We start from the raw sequence: 20,571 nt of genomic DNA on the forward strand, positions 1-20,571 counted from the left end.
TAATTAAACTCTTATCTTATTTCTTGATACAAGTTTAAAACTTTGGATCCAGTTATTTATTATTATTTGATCTACTAGGAGCCCAGCACGCGATTTGAAATTGCTCAGCGCCGCCCATCCACCTGCAGCCCTGCCTTGACATGGGAACCTGTCCACACAGAGCTCCAGGGCGCCTGGCCCAGCCCCCAAACCCTCAGGTCTTCTCTGGCTGCTTCATGCCCCACCCTCAGTCCCTGGAGTTGCCTGGGGCTGGTCCCGCCTTCTCTGGGCGCCTCCCCACTTCTGCCCCTTCTCCTGAGCAGTGCGGCAGCTCCTCCCAGTCATGGCACGGAGGAGAGCGTGGAAGCCTCCCACCTGCTGCGCTGTGCTCCTTCCCCTGGCAGGTGGGCCGCGGGGCACCCAGAGTGCGAGTGGTGGGTGGCGAAGGACTGGTGAGGGGGGCGCTATGGCGTCTCACCTCTGCCTTCCCAGGCACAGGATGGTCCCGCCTCCTCCAGGCGCCTCCCCGCTTCCGCCCAGTCTCCAGAGCAATGCCCCAGCTAATATGCTAATAATCTGGTCATTACTGTTACAGCATATTGACCATTAGCATATTAGCTCTTTATTAGTATAGATTTCTGAGTATTGCATTGGTAAGGTAGTTATAACTCTAAGAAGGGTGGCACGTCACCCACTTTAAATTCCCAAATGGAGTGATCAGTAATGTGATTATATTTCTATAGGATTTAGCTAAGGAAGATTCTTGGCTAGAGATACAAATGGATTTGTAGAATGAATTGTTTTTTGATGTCCCATGTGCAATGATCACTGCTATAATTTCACCAAGATTCATTGAATCATGGCAGTAAGTGGGGACTAGATGACATTAATACCTAACATTTACTAAGAGTTTTTTAAATTATTTATTGATTTTTAGAGAGAGAGAAAAATCGACCTATTATTCCACCTACTTATGCATTCATTTTCTGATTCTTGTATGTGCCCTGACCTGGGATCAAACCCACAACCTTGGCATAATGGGACAATGTTCTCACCACCTAGCTATCCACCCAGGGCCCATTGAGAGCTTTTTATGTGCCAGGAACTGTGATACGTATTTTTAATGGATGTAATTTTTTCTTTCCAACTACCTTGTGAGGTGACCACAAACAATTGGCAAGGTAGATGAGTAAGGATTTAACCCAAACAGTCTTCCTTAAGAGTTCACATACCTAAATATTGTGCCATGCTGATCACATAGAATCAGTTATTTATTTTGCAGATAAACACAGGACAAAGGGTATTAAATGAAAAGACTAAGATGACAGGTCTATGGAGATTACACTAGTTTTCAGCTCAACCGTACCCCAGTTTAGTGCAGTTTTTTCTCTTTCTCTTATTGTGATTTTGAAACACTTACTGAATAACCACATTCTCACACACACACAAAAAATCTTTTATGCTCCCTCCTCCATATCTGGAGTTGCCAAATGGCACTTACCTGTGCTGGACTGAACAATTCCAGAGTCTACGGTTTGTCCAAGAAGATCGTACTGGTTGAGGCGTGACCCATCTTCTGCTACCACCACTGAGCGTGCTGGCTCCCTGGTCCACTCATAAACAACTTCTGCTCTGGTATAAGCATCTAAAAGGAAAGAATGGAAAACAGTCCATGTGTCATGCCACTTTGCTTCTTCTAATAAGTTGGTTCTCTCAGCTTCACATTTTCTAGTTCATGGTTCCAGGGGCAGGCTAGGAACAGAGAGCCCATGTCCCTTAGTTTAGGAACACTGAAACACATGTCCCTGATTCATTCAGTTACCTGTTCACTCTCATCACAAATGGTCACTAAGCATCTGCAGAGGACAAAGCACCTGAGGATATAGTAGTGAGCAGTAGCAAGGTTCCCTGATCTTAGAGAATGGGCATTGCGGTGGTGGGGGCAACACGGATAAGCTAATCAATGTATACTTTCATATAGTGTTAAATGCAATGATGCCATACACAACAGGTAAGAGGATAGAAAATGAAGGGGGTAGGGTCTGTTTTAGGGACTCAGAGAGGGTCACTGAAGAAGTGACATTTACATAAAGGCATTAGAGAATGAGTCATCTTAAGTCATGGTGAAGAGTTCTCTGGATAGGCAAACTAACAAGGTTCTTCCTCCAGGGCAGGCAAAAGTGTGGCATGTGTGAGAACAGAAGGAAGACCAATGTGGCTGGAGTGAAGTGCATGAGAGATGAAATAAGGGGAAGGCAGTAGCCTGCATCCTAACTATGTCAGGCTACTATGATGTATGATATTCCTACCTATGAGGATAATTTGTGGATTAGATGAGCTGATGCATATACAAATGCTTATTGTACTGCCTGGCATACAACACATAACACATAATACCATTGTTAAAAATGAAGCAGGTAATCAGGAGAAAACATAATAGTTCTTGACATAAAACATTCATTAAAATGGGAAAAGAATGGGGGAGAGGGATTGATCACCAAAGTTCTATTTACCTGACAGCTTGTGAAGTGGTATAACCTTAGGTTTCAGTTTAGAATGAGACTTACAAACAAAGAAATTTGTCTCTCCATGACTAGTGCTGTTAGGAGCCTGAAGGCCCTTTGCTATTTTTTTGGCTTGCTGTCTTCCTGCACTACCACCATTTTCTTCTATGAATCATATACCTTCACTGAAATGATTGCTTAGACTGCTCCTCTAGAGAGAACAGAGAGCTGGTTAGTCCAGGAGTTGACTCAGTCCTTGTATATACCTCCCCTGCAGGAAACCAGGAATGCATTATTCCCTCACACTTTCTGCACGCACACTGGTCAAAAGCAGAAGGGCAGAGGAAGACCAGAGAACCTGGCTCTGGGGCCACTGTTCTCTTGGCTCCTCTAATATGTTCCCTCAGATTTAGTAGCAGAAACCCAGAAAATTATTATGAAAAGCATTGATCTAAGAGACCTTCAAAAGCATTAATATATACATGAGTTTTATGCAGTGTGCAAACGGATCTATAACATCCCAAAGACTTTGATCAGAGTAAATTTTTTTTTTTCCTGGCTGCATCTTTTAGGTGTAAGCTTAATTATTAGGAAACAGCTAATTGTTGTCCTTTGCCAACTACCAGTATTTCCATATGATAAACAAGCTGATTTATTCTTAAGGTCAAACAAATGTCAGTAATGATAGAAAAGAAACACAATAATCTCCATTTATCAGAAAGAAAATGTTATCTATTTGGTTCAAGCATCCATACTCCAGTTGCTTTTCTGTGAATACAACTTCAACAGAAATAGAATTTTCCTCTAAATAGTTAAATCCATTCTTTCCAGTCCAGTAGATAGAAAGTAAGTCCTTCCTAAAATAATATTAAAAAGTGCAGTCAAAGATTATTACTTATAGGTGTGGCTCAGTGGTTGAGCATTGGCCTATGAACCCAGAAGTCAAGGTGCAATTGCCTGTCAGAGTACATGCCCGGGTTGTGGGCTTGATCCCCAGTGCGGGAGTACAGGAGGCAGCTGATCAATCATTCTCTCTCATCATTGATGTTTCTATCTCTCCCTCCCTCTCCCTCCCTGAAATTAATAAAAATATAAAAAAAGATTATTACTTTTAGAAAGCACTTGCAGCAATTCACTATTTAAAGTTTCTTGATGCTCTTTATAGATCTAACAAGCTTAACTAATTAGAGATCTCTTGCTTAAAGACTTAGGCCTTTCATAAAAAAAATTTTTACATGAAAATAAATTTACTCACAGCTTCCAAATTTTAGTGGGCAGGCATGGGCATCCATAGGGAAGTCCTCCAGATGCATTGGACATTCAGCTCTCACTGTCAGCCTTATCATTTCAGAAAAACATGGGGCACAAAGAAGAGTCCTATAGGTTAGATGCTTGCTGATACATACAAATGTGACATTATTGCCTATAGCAAATATATTAACAAAGCAGGGAGACAGGCACAAACTATAGCACCATATTGAGCTGTTAGTAATCAAATGATCTAAAAAGAATTATTTACAATTATGATGATTTTATCCATTTTTTGTTTGTTTTGAGAAAGTAGGTGACACCTGATTTTGTATGATGGGCAAGCATTGCTAATGTTTTCCAAAACAAGTATCATCAATAATCCACCTAGCAACAGTAAATCCTTCAAGGATGACACTGGATGTAAGCAAATAAATACTTGCAAAATTACCAATTCATCCTTAGTTAATAAAAATTCACGGAAAGGAAAAAAAGAGAATTTCTCCTTTCCTATGAGCAGTTCTCCCTACCTCTGCCTCTAAAATAGCATCAAATGTATAAATCAAAGGAACTGTGTCCTCAGGCTTTGTGTAACTGAGATTAACATAAGTGTCCTTTAGAGTGAACACGTGATCTCACTATATCACAACCATTGTTTTATTTAAGAATCCACTGCCTAATTGAAGCCAGGATTATGTTGTGCTTCCTGTAGTCCATATCTTCTGGGAATGTGAATTCCACCCACGTTTTAAAAGAGTACTTAAGAAAGGAGTTTGCTGAAATAATTTTGCTCTCCCTTGGTGGAATTTCGAGAGAATTTGTGCCCCAATTCCTCACATGATCTTTAGAAAATATATTGATCCATATTGATACTGTTGTAATTAGCTAGTTATTAATACTAGGAAATGAGCAAAAGGACGGCCAGACATTATAGACATTGCCATCTGGGCAGCTACAAGGTAAGATTATTTCACATTTCAAATATCAATAGATCCTGCTTGGATGATCTGGAAAGGTCTCAACACACCTGTATACTGATCCTCTATTTTCTCCCTTTTTTGATTTTTCATTTTTAAGTCCTGTTATACTAGTTGAGTTCAACATCTAAAGTGGTTCTTAAAGCATTTTTTGTCTTTTTTATTTGAATACTTTATTTGAATATTTAATATTTATTTGAATATTTAAAATAAGTTAGGATTTCTGGGAGCTCTCTCCAAAGGCAAAATATCATTCTATTTCCATGCTAAACAGAATCCTTCAAGTCTAGGATTTTTGCCTTCATTGTCGTTCCATACCAAAGGAATAACTGTATGGTCTGAATTACCAAGTGCTGGCCAGATCTACAAAAAGAACATTTTAACAAGTCAACTGGGTATGAAATAGCTGTTTCCCTTAAAAATGAGCCATAAACATATATAAATATTTTAAAATATCTCTATTTTCTTAAAAATATTCAAAGTTTTATTTAAGTCATGTTTCCTTCATTCAGACATAAATAAATGATTGGTATCTAGATGCTAGGCTCTCCGGTAATCTCAAATTATGGAGAATGTTTATAAAGCATAAATATATACTAGTCTTCAATTTAATCAACATTTAAAATATCTATATTCTTAATCTAGTTTACAATATCATTGTGAATTCATATACCCCTTCAAAATGTATACTTCCACATGAACCTATCATTTCTAAGAATTTTGAACCTTCCTTTGTGTTTTTTCCCTTCTTTTTAATTAGAAAGATTTCCATATAGACACCTTGAGGTAGCTTTTAGAAATTTGATCTTGACCTTATTGAAATGCAGGAATGTATGAAGTTAATTCTAGGGAAAGGAAGTTACTCATATTGCACTAGAGCATGTGGGAGAAATACATTGAATTACTTAATATATATTGTAAACACTTTTTTAATTTTATCTAGTCATTGTATATAACACTTAATATGTGTGTAATAGTTTAGCTAGCTTATTTTTCACAGTAGTAATTATTGAAGTTGAATAATAGGGAAAAAATGAAACCAGATGTCCTACCATTGCCTATCAGCTTGATGATCACCTAGCCACGGATAAAAGGAAGGACAGAAAGATTCACAAAGGGACATGGTCCTCCTTACCTCATGGTGTACAGCAAGGTACCATCTTCTGTGATCCTCAGGAGTTTGTTGGGCATGGTCATGTTGTGTGCCACTGACTTCTTTCCATTGTGAAAAAAGGTATCTGGAGTCCAGATCTTGCTTGCCATTAGGTTATTTAACCGGAGAACTGTCATGGGTCCTTTAAATTTTAACCTTTCATCCTTCCAGCTTTGACGGAAAAATACATCTATTGTATATTCCTAGGTAATTATGGAAAGTGACAAAGAGTTTACGGTGCTGTAATTTGCAATGCAAATAGCTTACACAGACAATGCATAATTTTTGCAACTTTAAAAGTAAAATATGAGCTCGGTGATGTTTCTAGAAGTAAACTTGTGGTGGCCTGTACATGTCAATGTCAGGTGAATCACTGGTTGGCATAATCATTTTCTGAAATATTTCTTGGATCTAGTTATCTCCTCAGATAAATGAAAATAACACCCTGCCCCCAGCCCACCTCCACTACACCAGCACCTGAAGAGATAGAATATCTTACAAATAAAAATGGAAGTCATGTTAGAAGTTATTACATATAAGAACAATTTTTAATGAGACAATTCCAATTATAAAGATAAAGCATAGTGTTTTGGAGAGCCCTTCTTGGTCTCTGAAGACCTCACACCCAATTCCAAATCATTCATGATTCCAATGTGAGTGCGATAATCCTATCTCCATTTTTTTTTTTTTGCTAAATTGAACATTTTTTATCATAATGTATGTAGACTTTCAACTCTATGCAATGAAGATGAATCTGAAAATCAGGAATCTATTTTGCTGATAATTTGGATCTTTTCCAAAGAAACAAAGACTATAGAATGTGTGTGTGTGTGTGTGTGTGTGTGTGTGTGTGTGTGTGTGTGTATAGGACACATGAGAAATGTGTGAAGCTCATCACCATTCACAGCCAGGGACTCTGTTTATTTGAATAAACCAGCATTCCTTATGGCAATACCCAGAGACAAACATCTGCTAATCTGAATACAAGCAATGTGACTTACTGGCTCCTAAAATTGAAAACGGTAATATCCATCTTCCTTGCAGGATTTGCTACACTGACAGTAAATTTGGAACTCAATGGTTTGAAATAACGATTACTGCATTCTCCATTAATCTTAGCATGCTCCAAACTAGACGGAAGGCTAACTTGAAGACATCATCCTACATTTACTTAACTCTGATGCATCATGCATCAGAAAGCTGCTTCTGTAGTTTTTTTTTTAAATCACATCCATAGCAACTTTTCAACTTGCAAACTAATGTCTGTGTCTAGGCATTTTGTGCATGAATTTAACTACCTGTCTCTTTCTTAGACTTTAAGCAAGATTGGGTAAAGCCTAAAGGTTCATTCTTGGCACACCATTGGCTCTGCTGGGCCTTTACTGATCAATTTATATTGGTAGTTTATAATGCACTAAGCATAGTGTGAAATTCTGATTGAAACAAAAAGTGTAACATGATGCTAGTCTATCTTTGTAGGCAGGGAAGTTACCTTGTTTGATGGCTAGGTTTTTCTGTGTCTGGCAATATCAGAAGAAGGCACTAAGATGCATGAGATAGGAATTTACTCACCAGGAAACATTTGTTTAAGCATCTGTTAAATTCAGCAGAGGGAGAGGTGGTTTGATTTGCATGCTGTAAGAAAAACTCTTGGAGGAATAGGGTGGGCATAGAATGGTCTCTTTGGTAAGGAGAGAAATGGGGAGGGAGCCTGCAGATCCCATCAGGAAGTGATCCAAAGTAGCAGTGCTAGCCCCGGAAGCTGTGGGTGCATTTACTCTGGGTTGTGCATGTCCTCTTCTCTGGACAACAGGCCAGTTTATGAGATCATGATGATATTGCCATTACTCAGTAAACTGCCACATGCACTCTCTTCTCTGTCCAGCTGAACTACTTTAGCCTGGTCAACAGTAGAGGGAATGGCCACTTGTAAATGAAAGTTCCAAGGATGTGATATCTAAACTGTCCAAGTCCTCATGAATCTAAAAATTGGGTTCATTTGTTTGCTTGCTCCAAGGATATTTCTGAAGATAAATGTTAATTCAGAATAGACTGAAAATATATTTTTTCAGAACAGGGCTCTGTGGCTGTGCTGCTTGGTTATAAAATCTTTGACAAGATCTATACCAAAGTCAGTGATTTTAAAAATACGTCTTGAAAAAATTCTCACATTTACATGGATATCATGTTTACCGCCAACTTTACCTACCTGTGCTAATAACAGACAATGAAATCCTCAAGTTCATTTAAGATATTCTCTTTTCAAATGTTGTACTGGTCACACACACATCCACGTAGCAAAACTAATTGGATACGTTTTCATTTCCATCTCTCCTCTGTTAGATGTGGAAATGAAAATTGAAATAAAAGGAGTTGATAAAGATCAGCTCCTAATATTTGGTCTCCCATGTCCTAAGAACTGCCCCTGCAATAGTGTCATGGTAGCAGCAGGGGGCTGCCAGCAGCACCTTGTAGAGCATGACCTTGCCCCCAGTAACGGTTCATCAGGTCAAGTTAGGCCAAAGCCCCTTCTTCCGGAAGTTGTAACAAGACGGAGGAGAGGGCAGAGCCATACTATAATGGTTACAGAAATAAATTCTAAACCTGCTAACTAGAGCTGAATTGTCTGTGCCTGCTGAAAGGCCTTAGGCCATTTTCCTACCTTCTCTAAACCTTGGTTTCCCAATTGATAACGGGGATGATAGCAGCACTTATTTTCACTTGCCTCTTTTGATAAGTTAGTTACTATAAGTAAATAGTTTGTCTGGATCCTAGAAAGCTCTCAGTAAATGTTAGAGGTTATTATACATCTCCTATTTTTATTATTTTTTATGAACATATATTTATAATGGATTTTTATGTAGCTGGGAATGAAAAATTGCTATTTCTTTGAAATGGTGTTAGGGCAGAAAACCTGAGGAAAACAAGAAGGTAATCATAACCAAGCAAAGTGAAGACAGAGGCAAAAGAGAGGACTCTACAGAAGGTTGTCTGAACAAATAGGAAGCAGTGGTGAAGAATTTGTTCAGGGATCACATTCCAGCCCCCACACTCAGGTGAAAAGTCTCTCTAAGTTACCTTGTTCAACAGAGTAGGTCCCTCGAAAATGTAAGGCTTGTTCTGAAGACTGGGACAAAACGTCTTATGTTCCTAAATAAGTATTGTAATGAAGTGTTCCGGCTTGCACCATTTATTACCATCTGTGTGTGCGTTGGCTTACTACATTGCAAGCACCATGGAAAGCAGGGCTCTGTGGCTGTGCTGCCTGGATATTTCTGTCAGAACCTACTGCCCTGAGAATGTGCTGTTTGATTGCTAATTAATGGTTTTTAAAACAAAGTTAAGGAGTTGTCCTAATTTTGTTTTCTATTCCAGTTGAAGTCAGATGCTTAGGGAGCTGTGGAGCCTCTAGGGACAGACAGTCTGAGGTCAAGTTGCTACCTAGCTGGGTCACTTTCCTCCTTTGGAAAATGTGGATAATAAGAATACTTAGCTAAAATATTGGGTATTAGGATTAGTTGAAATATGGTCTATAAAACCCTTAGCATGGTGCCTACCGTATCGTATGTATCCAATAATGTTGAGTGTCATAATGGCTATTATTAATTAGATACTTTATTAGTTCCCACTTTAAAAACTAGGAAGCTTTTCCTGTCTTAAAAAAATAGCTTTGTCATTCTGCCTTCTAGTTCTCACAGTTTCTAAATCCTGCTTCTATCTTATGCATAATTCTACTATAATGTGGTTTACATGATTAATCTTCTCAAAGTGGTCAGGTACCATCTCCACTAGCCACTTAGCAGATCAGTTGCAGACCTATGGCTAGTGTGATTACAGAACAATTCAAATGTTGTCCGGCTCTGGATATTTAGGCGATAGGGAGTATCAGTGACGGAGACACTCTGCCCCTTCTTCCTATCTAATATTTGAACAAAGGCCATGCATGAAAAGGAATTCATGATAATCATAGGGTTAATGGTTTATTAAAAATCCTACTATGTACCTCTGGTCCAAGACCAAAAAATAGATATCATTGTTTCCTTAAGTCACAGTTAATCTGAAGCAATCACTCAAAGGCGTGCCAACTATTTTTCAGGATGAAAGGTTTTGATTGCCTAGGGCTTTATTCATTACTATCTCTTTACAACACCTATTGGGCATCTACTCTTTGTGAGGCATCATACTAGGAGCTGGAAAAAGAATAGCCATTTATTATTATTATTATTATTATTAATTATTAATTATTGCAAGAGTATGATGTCTGTAATGTTTCACTTTCTCTCTTGATGTTTCCATTGATTAGAAGAGCGCAGATCCAGTATAAGTCATTTGAATGCTCTCCATTCCCTAATACAGTGGGGCCTTGACTTACGAGTTTAATTCGTTCTGAGACCGAGCTTGTTAAGGAGCTCGTTAAGGAGTTCGTTAACTCAAATTACTCTATCAACTCAATGCAAAAAATCGGCCGAGAGACAGCTGGTATCTCAAAAAACTCGTTAGTTGGGACACTCGTAAGTCAAGGCCCCACTGTACTGTTCTATTTAGGGAGGGGAGGAAGGAGAACTAATTTAATTTGATGGGTGAATTTGGAAGGAGAAATCAGTCTTGCCAATCTTAGCCTCTTCCTCTTGACTTTTCCATTTTGGATGCTGGCTCTTCATAAGACTCAGTTTTCTGTGTACCTCTATGCTAGAAGGTTCACATGGACAGTCTACTCTATACCCTAGCAGAGGGAGGCCAACACTGCCTGTTGACTAGGTGGGTTAATCTGGCTGATCCTGGGGTTTACTCTCAGAAAACCCACTTTTCTGCAGATATAAACCGCTTTCTGCAATACCATTATTAGTAATAAAGGTGATTTTGTCATATTTCGTATCCCTTACTCATTGTCTTATTTCTCAAAAGGTTCAGAACTCAAGTTGGGAAAATGGTGTTATTTATTGAGTTCCTTGAGACCTTAATTTTTAAAGAAAATATATACTCTTACATCTATTCCAATTAAGTAATAATTCAACACGGTAAGCTAGCAGCGCACTGATACTGTGAGGAATGTGAAAATGTATCTTTAATATTTTTGGGCATCACTTTAGGAAAATAAGACATTTTTTTTAAAATATATTTTATTGATTTTTCACAGAGAGGAAGGGAGAGAGATAGAGAGAGTTAGAAACATCGATGAGAGAGAAACATCGATCAGCTGCCTCTTGCACATCCCCCACCGGGGATGTGCCCGCAACCCAGGTACATGCCCTTGACCGGAATCGAACCCGGGACCTCTCAGTCCGCAGGCTGACGCTCTATCCACTGAGCCAAACCGGTTTCGGCAATAAGACATTTTTTATAAGAAAAAATAACTTTACAAAGCAGTTCTCTATGTGAGGTTAAATTGTATTTTACAGTCAGTAAATGTAATTAGAATGCTGAAAAGGAAAATTATTTTTATATTAGATTAAAACATTTTTTTCATAAAGCATTTGGGTCTTGATTTGGGCCTTTGTTTAAATACAGGACTTAGATGGATGTGGAATAGAGGAAATTTCCATGAAGGGTACATAAGGAGTTCAGAGGCAAAAATTATAACTATTATTTATTGAGCACTATCAGTAGACACTTCAGTTGCATATCTCATTTAAAATTCCTAACAATCTTATAATAATAGGTAATGATACTGACATCCCCACTATAAGCTTAAGTGATTTGCCCAAGGTCATGCTGCTGCTAGTGAGATTTGCATTCAGCCAGCCTGAATCCTAGAGCCAGTCCTGCTCACCCCCAGGTTGTATTTGTCTCACACAAATGATTAACTAGTCAATATTTAGAACAAATAAGGACACATTAGTAAAATCATTTATGGATTGAATGGAATACAATCAGAGGAGTTTAAATTTGACCTTAAACGTGACTGGGATCTATGAAATCTTCTTAATTAGAAAAGTAGCATGAGAGAATGGTGTTGTGTGAAGGCCCTCAGAGAGCAATCAATATAGCAACAACTGTGGTATCACACAGTATTTCAATAAGTGTCTACAGACTGACCACAGTGGCAAAATGTTTTGCCGGAGTAATAAATCCGCAATTATGGCTTTTATATTTCTATTTCTTCCAGAGTAATAATGGCTGACATTTCTTTAGTGCCTATTATATGCCAAGAATTTTAAGTGATTTTCATGTATTAATTCACTTAACACTTGTGATAACCTCATGAGGTATTACCATTATTCCTTCCATCTTACACATGAAGAAACTGAGGCAGAAAGATATTACCCAAGGAAGTATCCTTATAAATGGAGGAGCTGGGATCATAAACCCAGACATTCTGGTTTGGAAATCTGTATTGTTACCCACCACTCTGCTGTCTCTCATGTGCTCTGCTGACCCTAATTTGCAATAGTTGGTACATTTCATAACCTGTTTTAAGATCTAAATTATCCTGAGCCAGCATCTCCCAATGTTTGACTCACAGAGCATTAGGTCTATAGCATGTCAACAGGTATTACATGAAGAAAAGGGATGTTGGATAAATACAATCGGAAGACACTAGATTATATGACGTTAAGCAGTTTCCTTATTGCAGGACTTGTCAGAGCTTTTACTCTGCCAAGGTGGGTGCGCTGTAAATTTCACACTTTGGGAAATGCTGGTCTCAGTTGATATTCTCTATAACTTTTATTTGGAGTCATCTGAGCTACTATGAAATCAGGACTTTTACATTAATATGGCATTTCAAAAATAATATTCAATTAGTAGATCTTTGAAATGTTCACAATGATGTATCTTCATGGCCTCTTTGTGATTTTTTTGCTTATATAGGAGCTTGGCTGTTATGACTTTGGAAACATTATTTAATACCTGCAGAGCTCTACTGGTGCACCAGTTCCCATCAGATGCAAGAGAAATGCATGTTATTCATTGGGGTTGGGAAAAGAAAGAACAGGTATGCATTCGTTTTATTCACACTCTTGATAACTATTTAATGAATGCCTTTTGTAGTGAAACTAAATATTTCTTACTAATATATTTTAACTATTTCTCTGTATAATTCTGGTCAAATATTCATTAAGATTTTATATTCATTTCCACTTTTTAGCCAAAAAATTCAGAAATCGCAATATTTATGGCTATTCTGTAATATTGCTGGCTACTCAGAATCCTAGAATCCTCCTAACTGAAATGGAAGATAACTTACACACACACTATTTGGATTACAGAACATAAACCAAGGCAAATCTGTCACTTCAGGGATGGAAATAAAGAAGACTGTAGTGATTGATAACCATAAATAGTCTTGGCCAGAGAAGTAAATGGGTATTTTCTATTATATAAATATTATGTATACATTTTATATTATATATTATGCACATAGACACAAAGCTATAGTCAAGCTATTTGAAGTTGTTCCCTATATACTTAGTATGTATTTTTTCTTTCAAAAGTAAATTTAGAAAACATCCCAAGAGAGCAAAAAAAATGCAGTGTCACTCACCATATCATGGTCTGAAACGGGTCCGAAACTGGTGACGAAGATGTCAGTCTTCACTTCAGTTACGCGCTCTGATGAAGCAGAAAATTGGGACAGTGAATGTCTATCAACAGCCCTTATTAGATCTCACCGCTACACATTTACACCCAAATGGGAAATTTATTGGCTTTGATTAGCTATTTCTAAAATTGGTCCACTGTGTAGTCCTGATAATTTACTGCTTACACATGAAATTTCACAGTTAATATTTTTCAGTGGAGAACAGAGCCTAAATATGCTACTTTGGGAGGTGGAAACCTTATGAAGAAGTCAGCTACTGCTTAATGAATTCTTCAAGAATGGATACACTTTCCTAAATGATACAAGGCCATTTCACATTGTAATAAAAAGAAGTTAGCATATGGCTATGGTTTAAGCGTCTATATTCTTACAAACCTTGCCAGATCCGTTAGGTATTTAGCTACTCTTGGGAAATATATACTGTACGGTAGCAAGCTTTATTAACTCTTTATGGACTCAGGGGTACGCTTTATAAATTATTGCTTTCTGTCACTAAATCATAACTGAATTACCCAAATTACTCCCTGGAAAAACCTGACAACTCATATAAATATCTTCAATTTTGAGGATAGGAAGAACATCTTATGGCACAGAAAAGTTCATTTAATAGATTCCATTTCAAGTTCAATATGATTTTATTGTATTGGTCTCTGAGGCATATATATCAACCAATAAAACATATTTATTGTAGTTTTCTAACAACTCAATACAGACATTTTTAAGGAAATACATTCACTTGCACAAAAAATAGAAAAATGTTTCTTTCATAAAAGGAAACAATTTGTTGAGAGGTGAGAATGAAAAACATATGACTTCGTAATTTTCAGCTTTAGCTCTGAGAAATAACACCCCAGTATATTAAGCAATTTATTTTATTTATTGGGACATGTATCTCTGGCATAGGACATTAAAATGGAGATCCAATATATGTGATAATAAATTTTTTGAATATCAATTTTATCCCTCAGCAATTCACTTGTACACAGTTAATACTCTCTGAGCATATTTCTCTCAAGGAAGTCATGTTATACAATACACATAATGTGTACCTCACAATATAAAATAATTTGAAGGTAGAGATAGCCCCTTCAATAACCAATACAATATTTTTGGCTTGTTTTTGTTGGTTTGTTTTTGCAAACAATTTCATTTGTCCCAAAATGCATAAAGAAATGCTTGACACAAGAATTATCTGGGGTTTACCTTTTAAAAATTTCAAATTGGAGGATATAGTCTGAGGCAGAAAATAGAGTTGTGTTTTTAGAACTCACTTGGGACCTCAGTTTTAATATTCTGCACCAACTGTGCAGCTTTAGAGGAAAGAACAGCTGTCAGCAATAAGTCTTGGCTGTATTAACCATTTGCCCCTTCTATGGGTTCCCATGCTGGTACGCCCCTTCCAGCAGTCATTTGTTTCCAAGGTTGAGTTTAGGTTCTCTCCTGATTATAAACTATGAGATTTATGGTGAACATTTTACAAATCTGAGTGACATTTATGGCATGAAAATTATATTCACTTTTATTTTTATATTTGTAGCAGGGATCTACCATTAAATGCATGGTAATTTGAGAAATATATGAATGCCTTCTGCACTGGGCAATGCTGGGCGGCGTGAGGCAGTTCTCCTGCACTCCTTTATCGTGATTACCTACGTCATGAGTACAGGGAGGGTAACATTTCTGCTCTGTAAGGTATTTCCCCAAGGTAGCTAGCTTTACAAAAATTATCTTACCAGATGTTTTAGGAGCAACCAATCTGTTTTATCTAGCATGATAAAATGCTCTTAAGCAGTGAGATATACACTTGCCAAATATATGTGCTGTTTCCCTCTGATGTTTTTAGCTTTCTAGTAGGTAACTGTGCTACATAAGTGACAAATTATAAAGGCCCAGAAGCCTATTTGTAAAGATCACTGTGGCATTCAAATAGAACATAAAACATGGTTAAATTTGCCTACATTTATTGCCAGACATCATTGTTACTGTGCATGCAGGGATTAGGCATAAATGGAAAACAGGTCACATCAATGGAGATAACCACATTTTAAAGTCTGTTTCTTTATTATTTTATCTATCCTTGCCCCTAAGTGTATTTACCATAGCAGTTCATGATCTTCCAGTACTTCTTATTTTCTACCAGCCGTCTCCCTCTGAGGTTTCCCAAAACTCATCACTTTACCATTGTAAGGCAGATACCTGACCAAGAGCCTCACCTCGTCTCTCAAATGACCTTTTCACCATGCACTATCATAGAGTACCACCATCCACATAAATCCACTATTAATATCTTGATTTATTCCCTTATATTTTTTCTATTCAAATATGTGCTTAATGATTATCCTTAAATCTCATTCTCACTCAGTTGAGTTCAGTTTCGTTAAACAAAGGATAGACACCTTTGACCACAAGTATGTCTCTCACTGTAGCTCACCAGAAAGGCCTTAAGTGGCTCCTGAAGTGATTCTTCTTTAAGGCAGAATAATCAGGAGTGCAAAGTTTTAAGATAGCCAGAGGATTGTTGTGAATCAACTTCAGCCAAATTTTAATTTTAATTTTAGTGGTTTACTTGCTTTTTGGCAAAGAAAGAGTGGTCTAGAATCAAGACCTCTTCAGGTTCAGGATCAGGCTTCAATGGAAGATGTGCTCATATGCATGCTATTTGAGATCTAGGGGAATGGTTGAGGAACATTCTTTTCCCCAAATCGGGAAAATTTAGTCATGTTTTCCTCTCCCCTTCCGGTTGAAATCGCCACGGGGTGGGAGAAGGGAATCTATCTATGTAAATTATTTATTATTTAAGGAATACTAGGACATTAGAATCTAAGTGATCTGCTTTAATGCCAGACTTTATTGACTTAGCACTAGATTCTAAAGTGTTATTAGAAATACTCAAAGCCTTTCTTTGGATCACATGAGGAAAAGACAAGAAATTTTTATCCATCAAAATAATCTATTGAAGAGCATGCAACATGAGTCAGGAACTTCTAATGAAGGTCAACTAGAACATTTATACACCTAGCCAAAGTTAAACATAAATGAGCCCCTTTACGTAACTAGGAAATAGTCTGAAAATGAAATTTATTTAAAATAACTTGTTTGGATGACATGTTGAAAAAACAGATTATTCAGCATGTTTTTCAATCAAATATTTTTTTCATAATAATCCTTCACTGTCCAATGTAAAAAAAAAAAAACCCAAAAGATTCTTTAAATGCACACACATGTTCAAGTTTTCAAGGAATAACATGGAATAGAGTTATGTAAAATAGAATTATGATGATGATGATTGCTCTTCTTACAATGATTGGGGAATATCTTCAAGTAGTTCATCAATGTAAATGAAGATTTTGTTGATAAATAAATCAATTCAAATAAGCCTTTTAGCAAGCACACACTGCAAAGATATATATATACATATATATATATAAAATATTATATTATATACTCTAACTATTAGACCACAGTAGACCTGTTCTTACTTGGGATGTCTTACAATGTTGGTAACCCGCTGATAAGAATGGAAATAGCAGATGTTTTGTAGTGATGATTCAAAAAGATGATTGGTGCTTGAGGCAGACAGGAGAAAAGCCGCGGAGTATAGTAAGCAGTAAGCACCGTGGATTATGAGTCAAAAGACTCAGATTTTAACTCTGATTTTCCTGGAGAACCAACCGCATGATTTTAGCCACTATCCTTTAATCCCTCTGAGCATCCATGACTATTAATAATGAGATTCTCATCTCAAGAACTAATACCTGCACAGTTGGCTGCATTGCATTGGAGTGAGGGTTAAATAAGATTGTGATGCCAAAAACACTGTGAGATGTATTTGCTGGGTATATTAAATTCGTCAGCAAATGTGTGTGTAGCCTTTTCTGCGTCAGGCAGGTAACAGTAACACATTGGTGAGCAAAAGTGCAAATGTTCTTGTTCTTCTGTAGCATATATCATAGTCTTTGAGAAAATACGTTTTATATAGATTAGAAACAGATTAGATAAATAGGTATTATATATATCATTATGTACAATTACACAAATTATACTAATAAATTTCAGATTACTGGGAATTCTCTGAAAGAATGTCTTTTGAAGAGATGACTGTAAACTGAGACTTGAAAGATGAGAAAATGTCAGGGAGATGCAGATCCAGGGAAAGACATTTCAAGGAGAGGAAAGAACAAAATTCAAAGTAAGTGTGTTATGTTTAAGAAACAAAAAGTTTGCCCTGGCTGGTCTACTCAGTGGGTTGAGCGTAGTCCAGGCACCTAAGTGATCCTGGTTTGATTCCAGGTCAGGGCACATACCCAGGTTGCGGGTTTGATCCCTAATCTGGGTGTATGGGGGAGGCAACTGATGGACATTTTTCTTGATGTTTCTCTCTCCCCGTCCCCTTCTTCCTTCCTCTCTCTCTAAAAAAATCAATTGGAAAAAAAAAAAACCCACAAAGGTTAATATGTCTGGAGCCTGGTGTTGCTGATGATCATGATATAAGATGACACTCTAGTGGCAAGTAGGCCCACACCTAAAGGTGTTTGTGCATTTCACTAAGCAGTTGACCTTTATTCTAATGTAAAAAGAAGCCTTTGGGTAATGAAGTGAAATTATGTCAGTTGCAGTTTAAGAAGATGGCTAATACTGTGTGAATAATGCATTGTAAGAGTGTTCACAGAGGGTTGGGAAGACAATCAACAGTGAAAAATTATAGGTGATGTTTTATTAGAAATGCCTATCACAACAACTTATTTACGAAGGCATTGGCCATAGTCTCACTGGAAATGCTGTCTCCTGCGGCACCAGAGTATTCACTCAGTCGAGTGCCAAGGACTTGTACCTTATGAAGGGGGTCTACTGCCCCCTCTAAGCTTCTTGGTGATCTATTAGTCCACGGAGGCAGTCTGTATGGAGACTACATGGACTTACATTAATCATCAGAATAAAGTATATGTTTAAATTTTACTTTGAAATGGTCCTGTTTGGAAATTGAAAATATCCTGGACTCCCTACATAAATATCAATGTATGCTCCTGGACTGGACAATGTTTCTGCTCCCTGTCAATCTTTCTGGAACATCCTTCATTTTCATCCCTTTAATGTGTTAGAATAGTTGGCAGCTTTCCCTAGTTGGTATGTAGTGCTACTTAATTTTGTGTTTAGCTGCTAAAGATGCAGAGAGGGTAGAGACTCCCACTTCAAGGTGTCTAAATAGTTCCTGATCCTTTGTTGCCTTTGCATTTCAAGAACTCGGGTGATACAAGCAACTCCCAGAGTTGGGGGAACAAAAATAAATTTTACTGTGGCCGACATTTATCTCAGTTCCACTGAGAAATTTCCTCCTTCGCTCCTTACATTATGGTCAGTTTCTCTAGAGAGGGCTGTTGGAAAAAAGTATGGCTGCTGTGTTGGAGGAATGGGTTTCTTTCCCTCTATGTTAGTCTTGGTTGTGTAACCTGCAGTCACTTTGAGGTAAGATACTTCTTTTTTCCTATTTTAGTTATATGAGAATAATAATATAACAATCTTGGAGGGAGACAGCATCCACTTAGGACTTTGTCCTCTGATGTTTTCCAAAGTGGCAGCATTCGTGACGATTAATAATGAGATTGTCATCTCAAGCGCTCCCACGTTATTTTTCAAATAAAGAATTCAGATTTTACCTGAAAAAAAATGAATCATCTATAGAAAAGATTTTTTCTTAAAAAAATTCAATATTGTTTCTAGAAAGAAGATGGGAAATGAAAACTAAATGAAAGGTCAAAATAACTGCACAAAAAAATCAGCTGCATCCTTGTACTAGTCATCTGGCCTTTACAAGGAGAGCAGAGCCTTGGTGGCTACATTTTATCTTAGGAAATTCTTGGCACTGCACTGGTAGACGGTTTCTACAACCAGGAAAAGATGAGAGAGTAGAAAGTTCCGAAACATACTGGCACACCCCTTTGGGTATTTGGTTGGATTCATTAGACGAGCAGGCTTCATGAGCTGACTGGCAATGTCAGCCTGCAAAGGCTAAGAGGTGCTCTCTGTTCATTTTAACAGTTCCTCTTGGGTTTTGGTAACTGCTTTTTCACTGAAATTCAACTGAATTATGGGATGTCTAGATATACGATTTCTGTGGAAATAGATTGCATTATGCCAAAGTCTGAGCATCTGCTACACACCTTGCATTAAAAGCACCAGATAAAACTACAGCAAGTTCAAAACGAAGAATTCAAGAACAGAATTTCAAAAGATAACACTCAAGGCCATTATCTGGGACAGTAAATATAATAACAATAACAAATATTGGATAAATCTAAGTTTTTTAAATTTTTTTTTGGTATTGTCAGTATTTTAGAATATTTTATTTTATCAGAAACTATTCCATTGTGACAGAAATATATTTTGTCCTCTAACCTTTTGGAATTCTAGCTTTTTCATATAAATATAAAACACATGTTTTAACTTTAGTTGAACATGAATAAAATGGTTGCCTCTAATCTCAACATTACACAGGGTGTGAAAAATAATAAAAGATCACATGGATATCAGATATCTTATAATCTTGAGATAGAACCAGGCTGAAATTTTTATAATGTATTAAACTGTACTGCTTTCTCTATCCCTTAGTAATCTAAATTTCACGAAGTTGCATACAATTTTAAATTGAAGTTAATCCAATTTTTCCCCAGAGCATTTAGTTTTCCAACTTCACATATTTTGACATAAAGACACATATATAAGCCAAGATCACAAGCCAATTCCCCAAGGGTCCAATGCCACCTGGCCAGCTGCACGCATATCCAACCCAGTCAACTTACGTAGTTGGAGATGTTTAAATCTTAAAGCAGAAGACTCTTATAATAATTGGGCTAAACAAAGTCTGAAAGGTTTATACTGGCATAAAAAATCCAAAATGAGGGAAATTATGTAAATAAGGAGAAAGTCTGCTTTGTGGCATAGATTGTTTGTTAAATAACACGTTAATGCTAAAATATCTTAAGAGAAAACTCGTTGTACTCTGTTTGCCAATACTTATCTAACTGATACCGCCAATTAAATAAAATATAAAACAAAGCAAAACCTAAAATCTATGACACAGGAAAAAGAAGAAAATATTAACTGAATATCTGTTAAGTAGGGAGAAATAAATCCTGTTCTTTTACCTATATTCCTGCCCACTAGTTCACTTCT

The 20,571-nt window shown here is 37.1% G+C and overlaps 1 protein-coding gene across 2 annotated transcripts in view; it reads right to left on the bottom strand.

Annotated features, from left to right (window-relative positions):
* GABRA1 (gamma-aminobutyric acid type A receptor subunit alpha1) overlaps positions 1-20,571 on the bottom strand; it is a 50,083-nt gene that overhangs the window by 17,273 nt on the left and 12,239 nt on the right. For both annotated transcript variants that reach the window (XM_036315498.1, XM_036315499.1), the window contains exons 4-7: positions 13,345-13,412; positions 5,844-6,064; positions 3,739-3,821; positions 1,481-1,624 (exon numbers count right to left, since the gene is read on the bottom strand). In XM_036315498.1, coding sequence (XP_036171391.1) covers positions 1,481-1,624; positions 3,739-3,821; positions 5,844-6,064; positions 13,345-13,412 — 516 coding nt within the window. The remainder of the gene's footprint in view (positions 1-1,480; positions 1,625-3,738; positions 3,822-5,843; positions 6,065-13,344; positions 13,413-20,571) is intronic.

This window comes from Myotis myotis, unplaced genomic scaffold (genome assembly GCF_014108235.1).
Source record: "Myotis myotis isolate mMyoMyo1 unplaced genomic scaffold, mMyoMyo1.p scaffold_m19_p_6, whole genome shotgun sequence".
Taxonomy (NCBI): Eukaryota; Metazoa; Chordata; class Mammalia; order Chiroptera; family Vespertilionidae; genus Myotis; species Myotis myotis.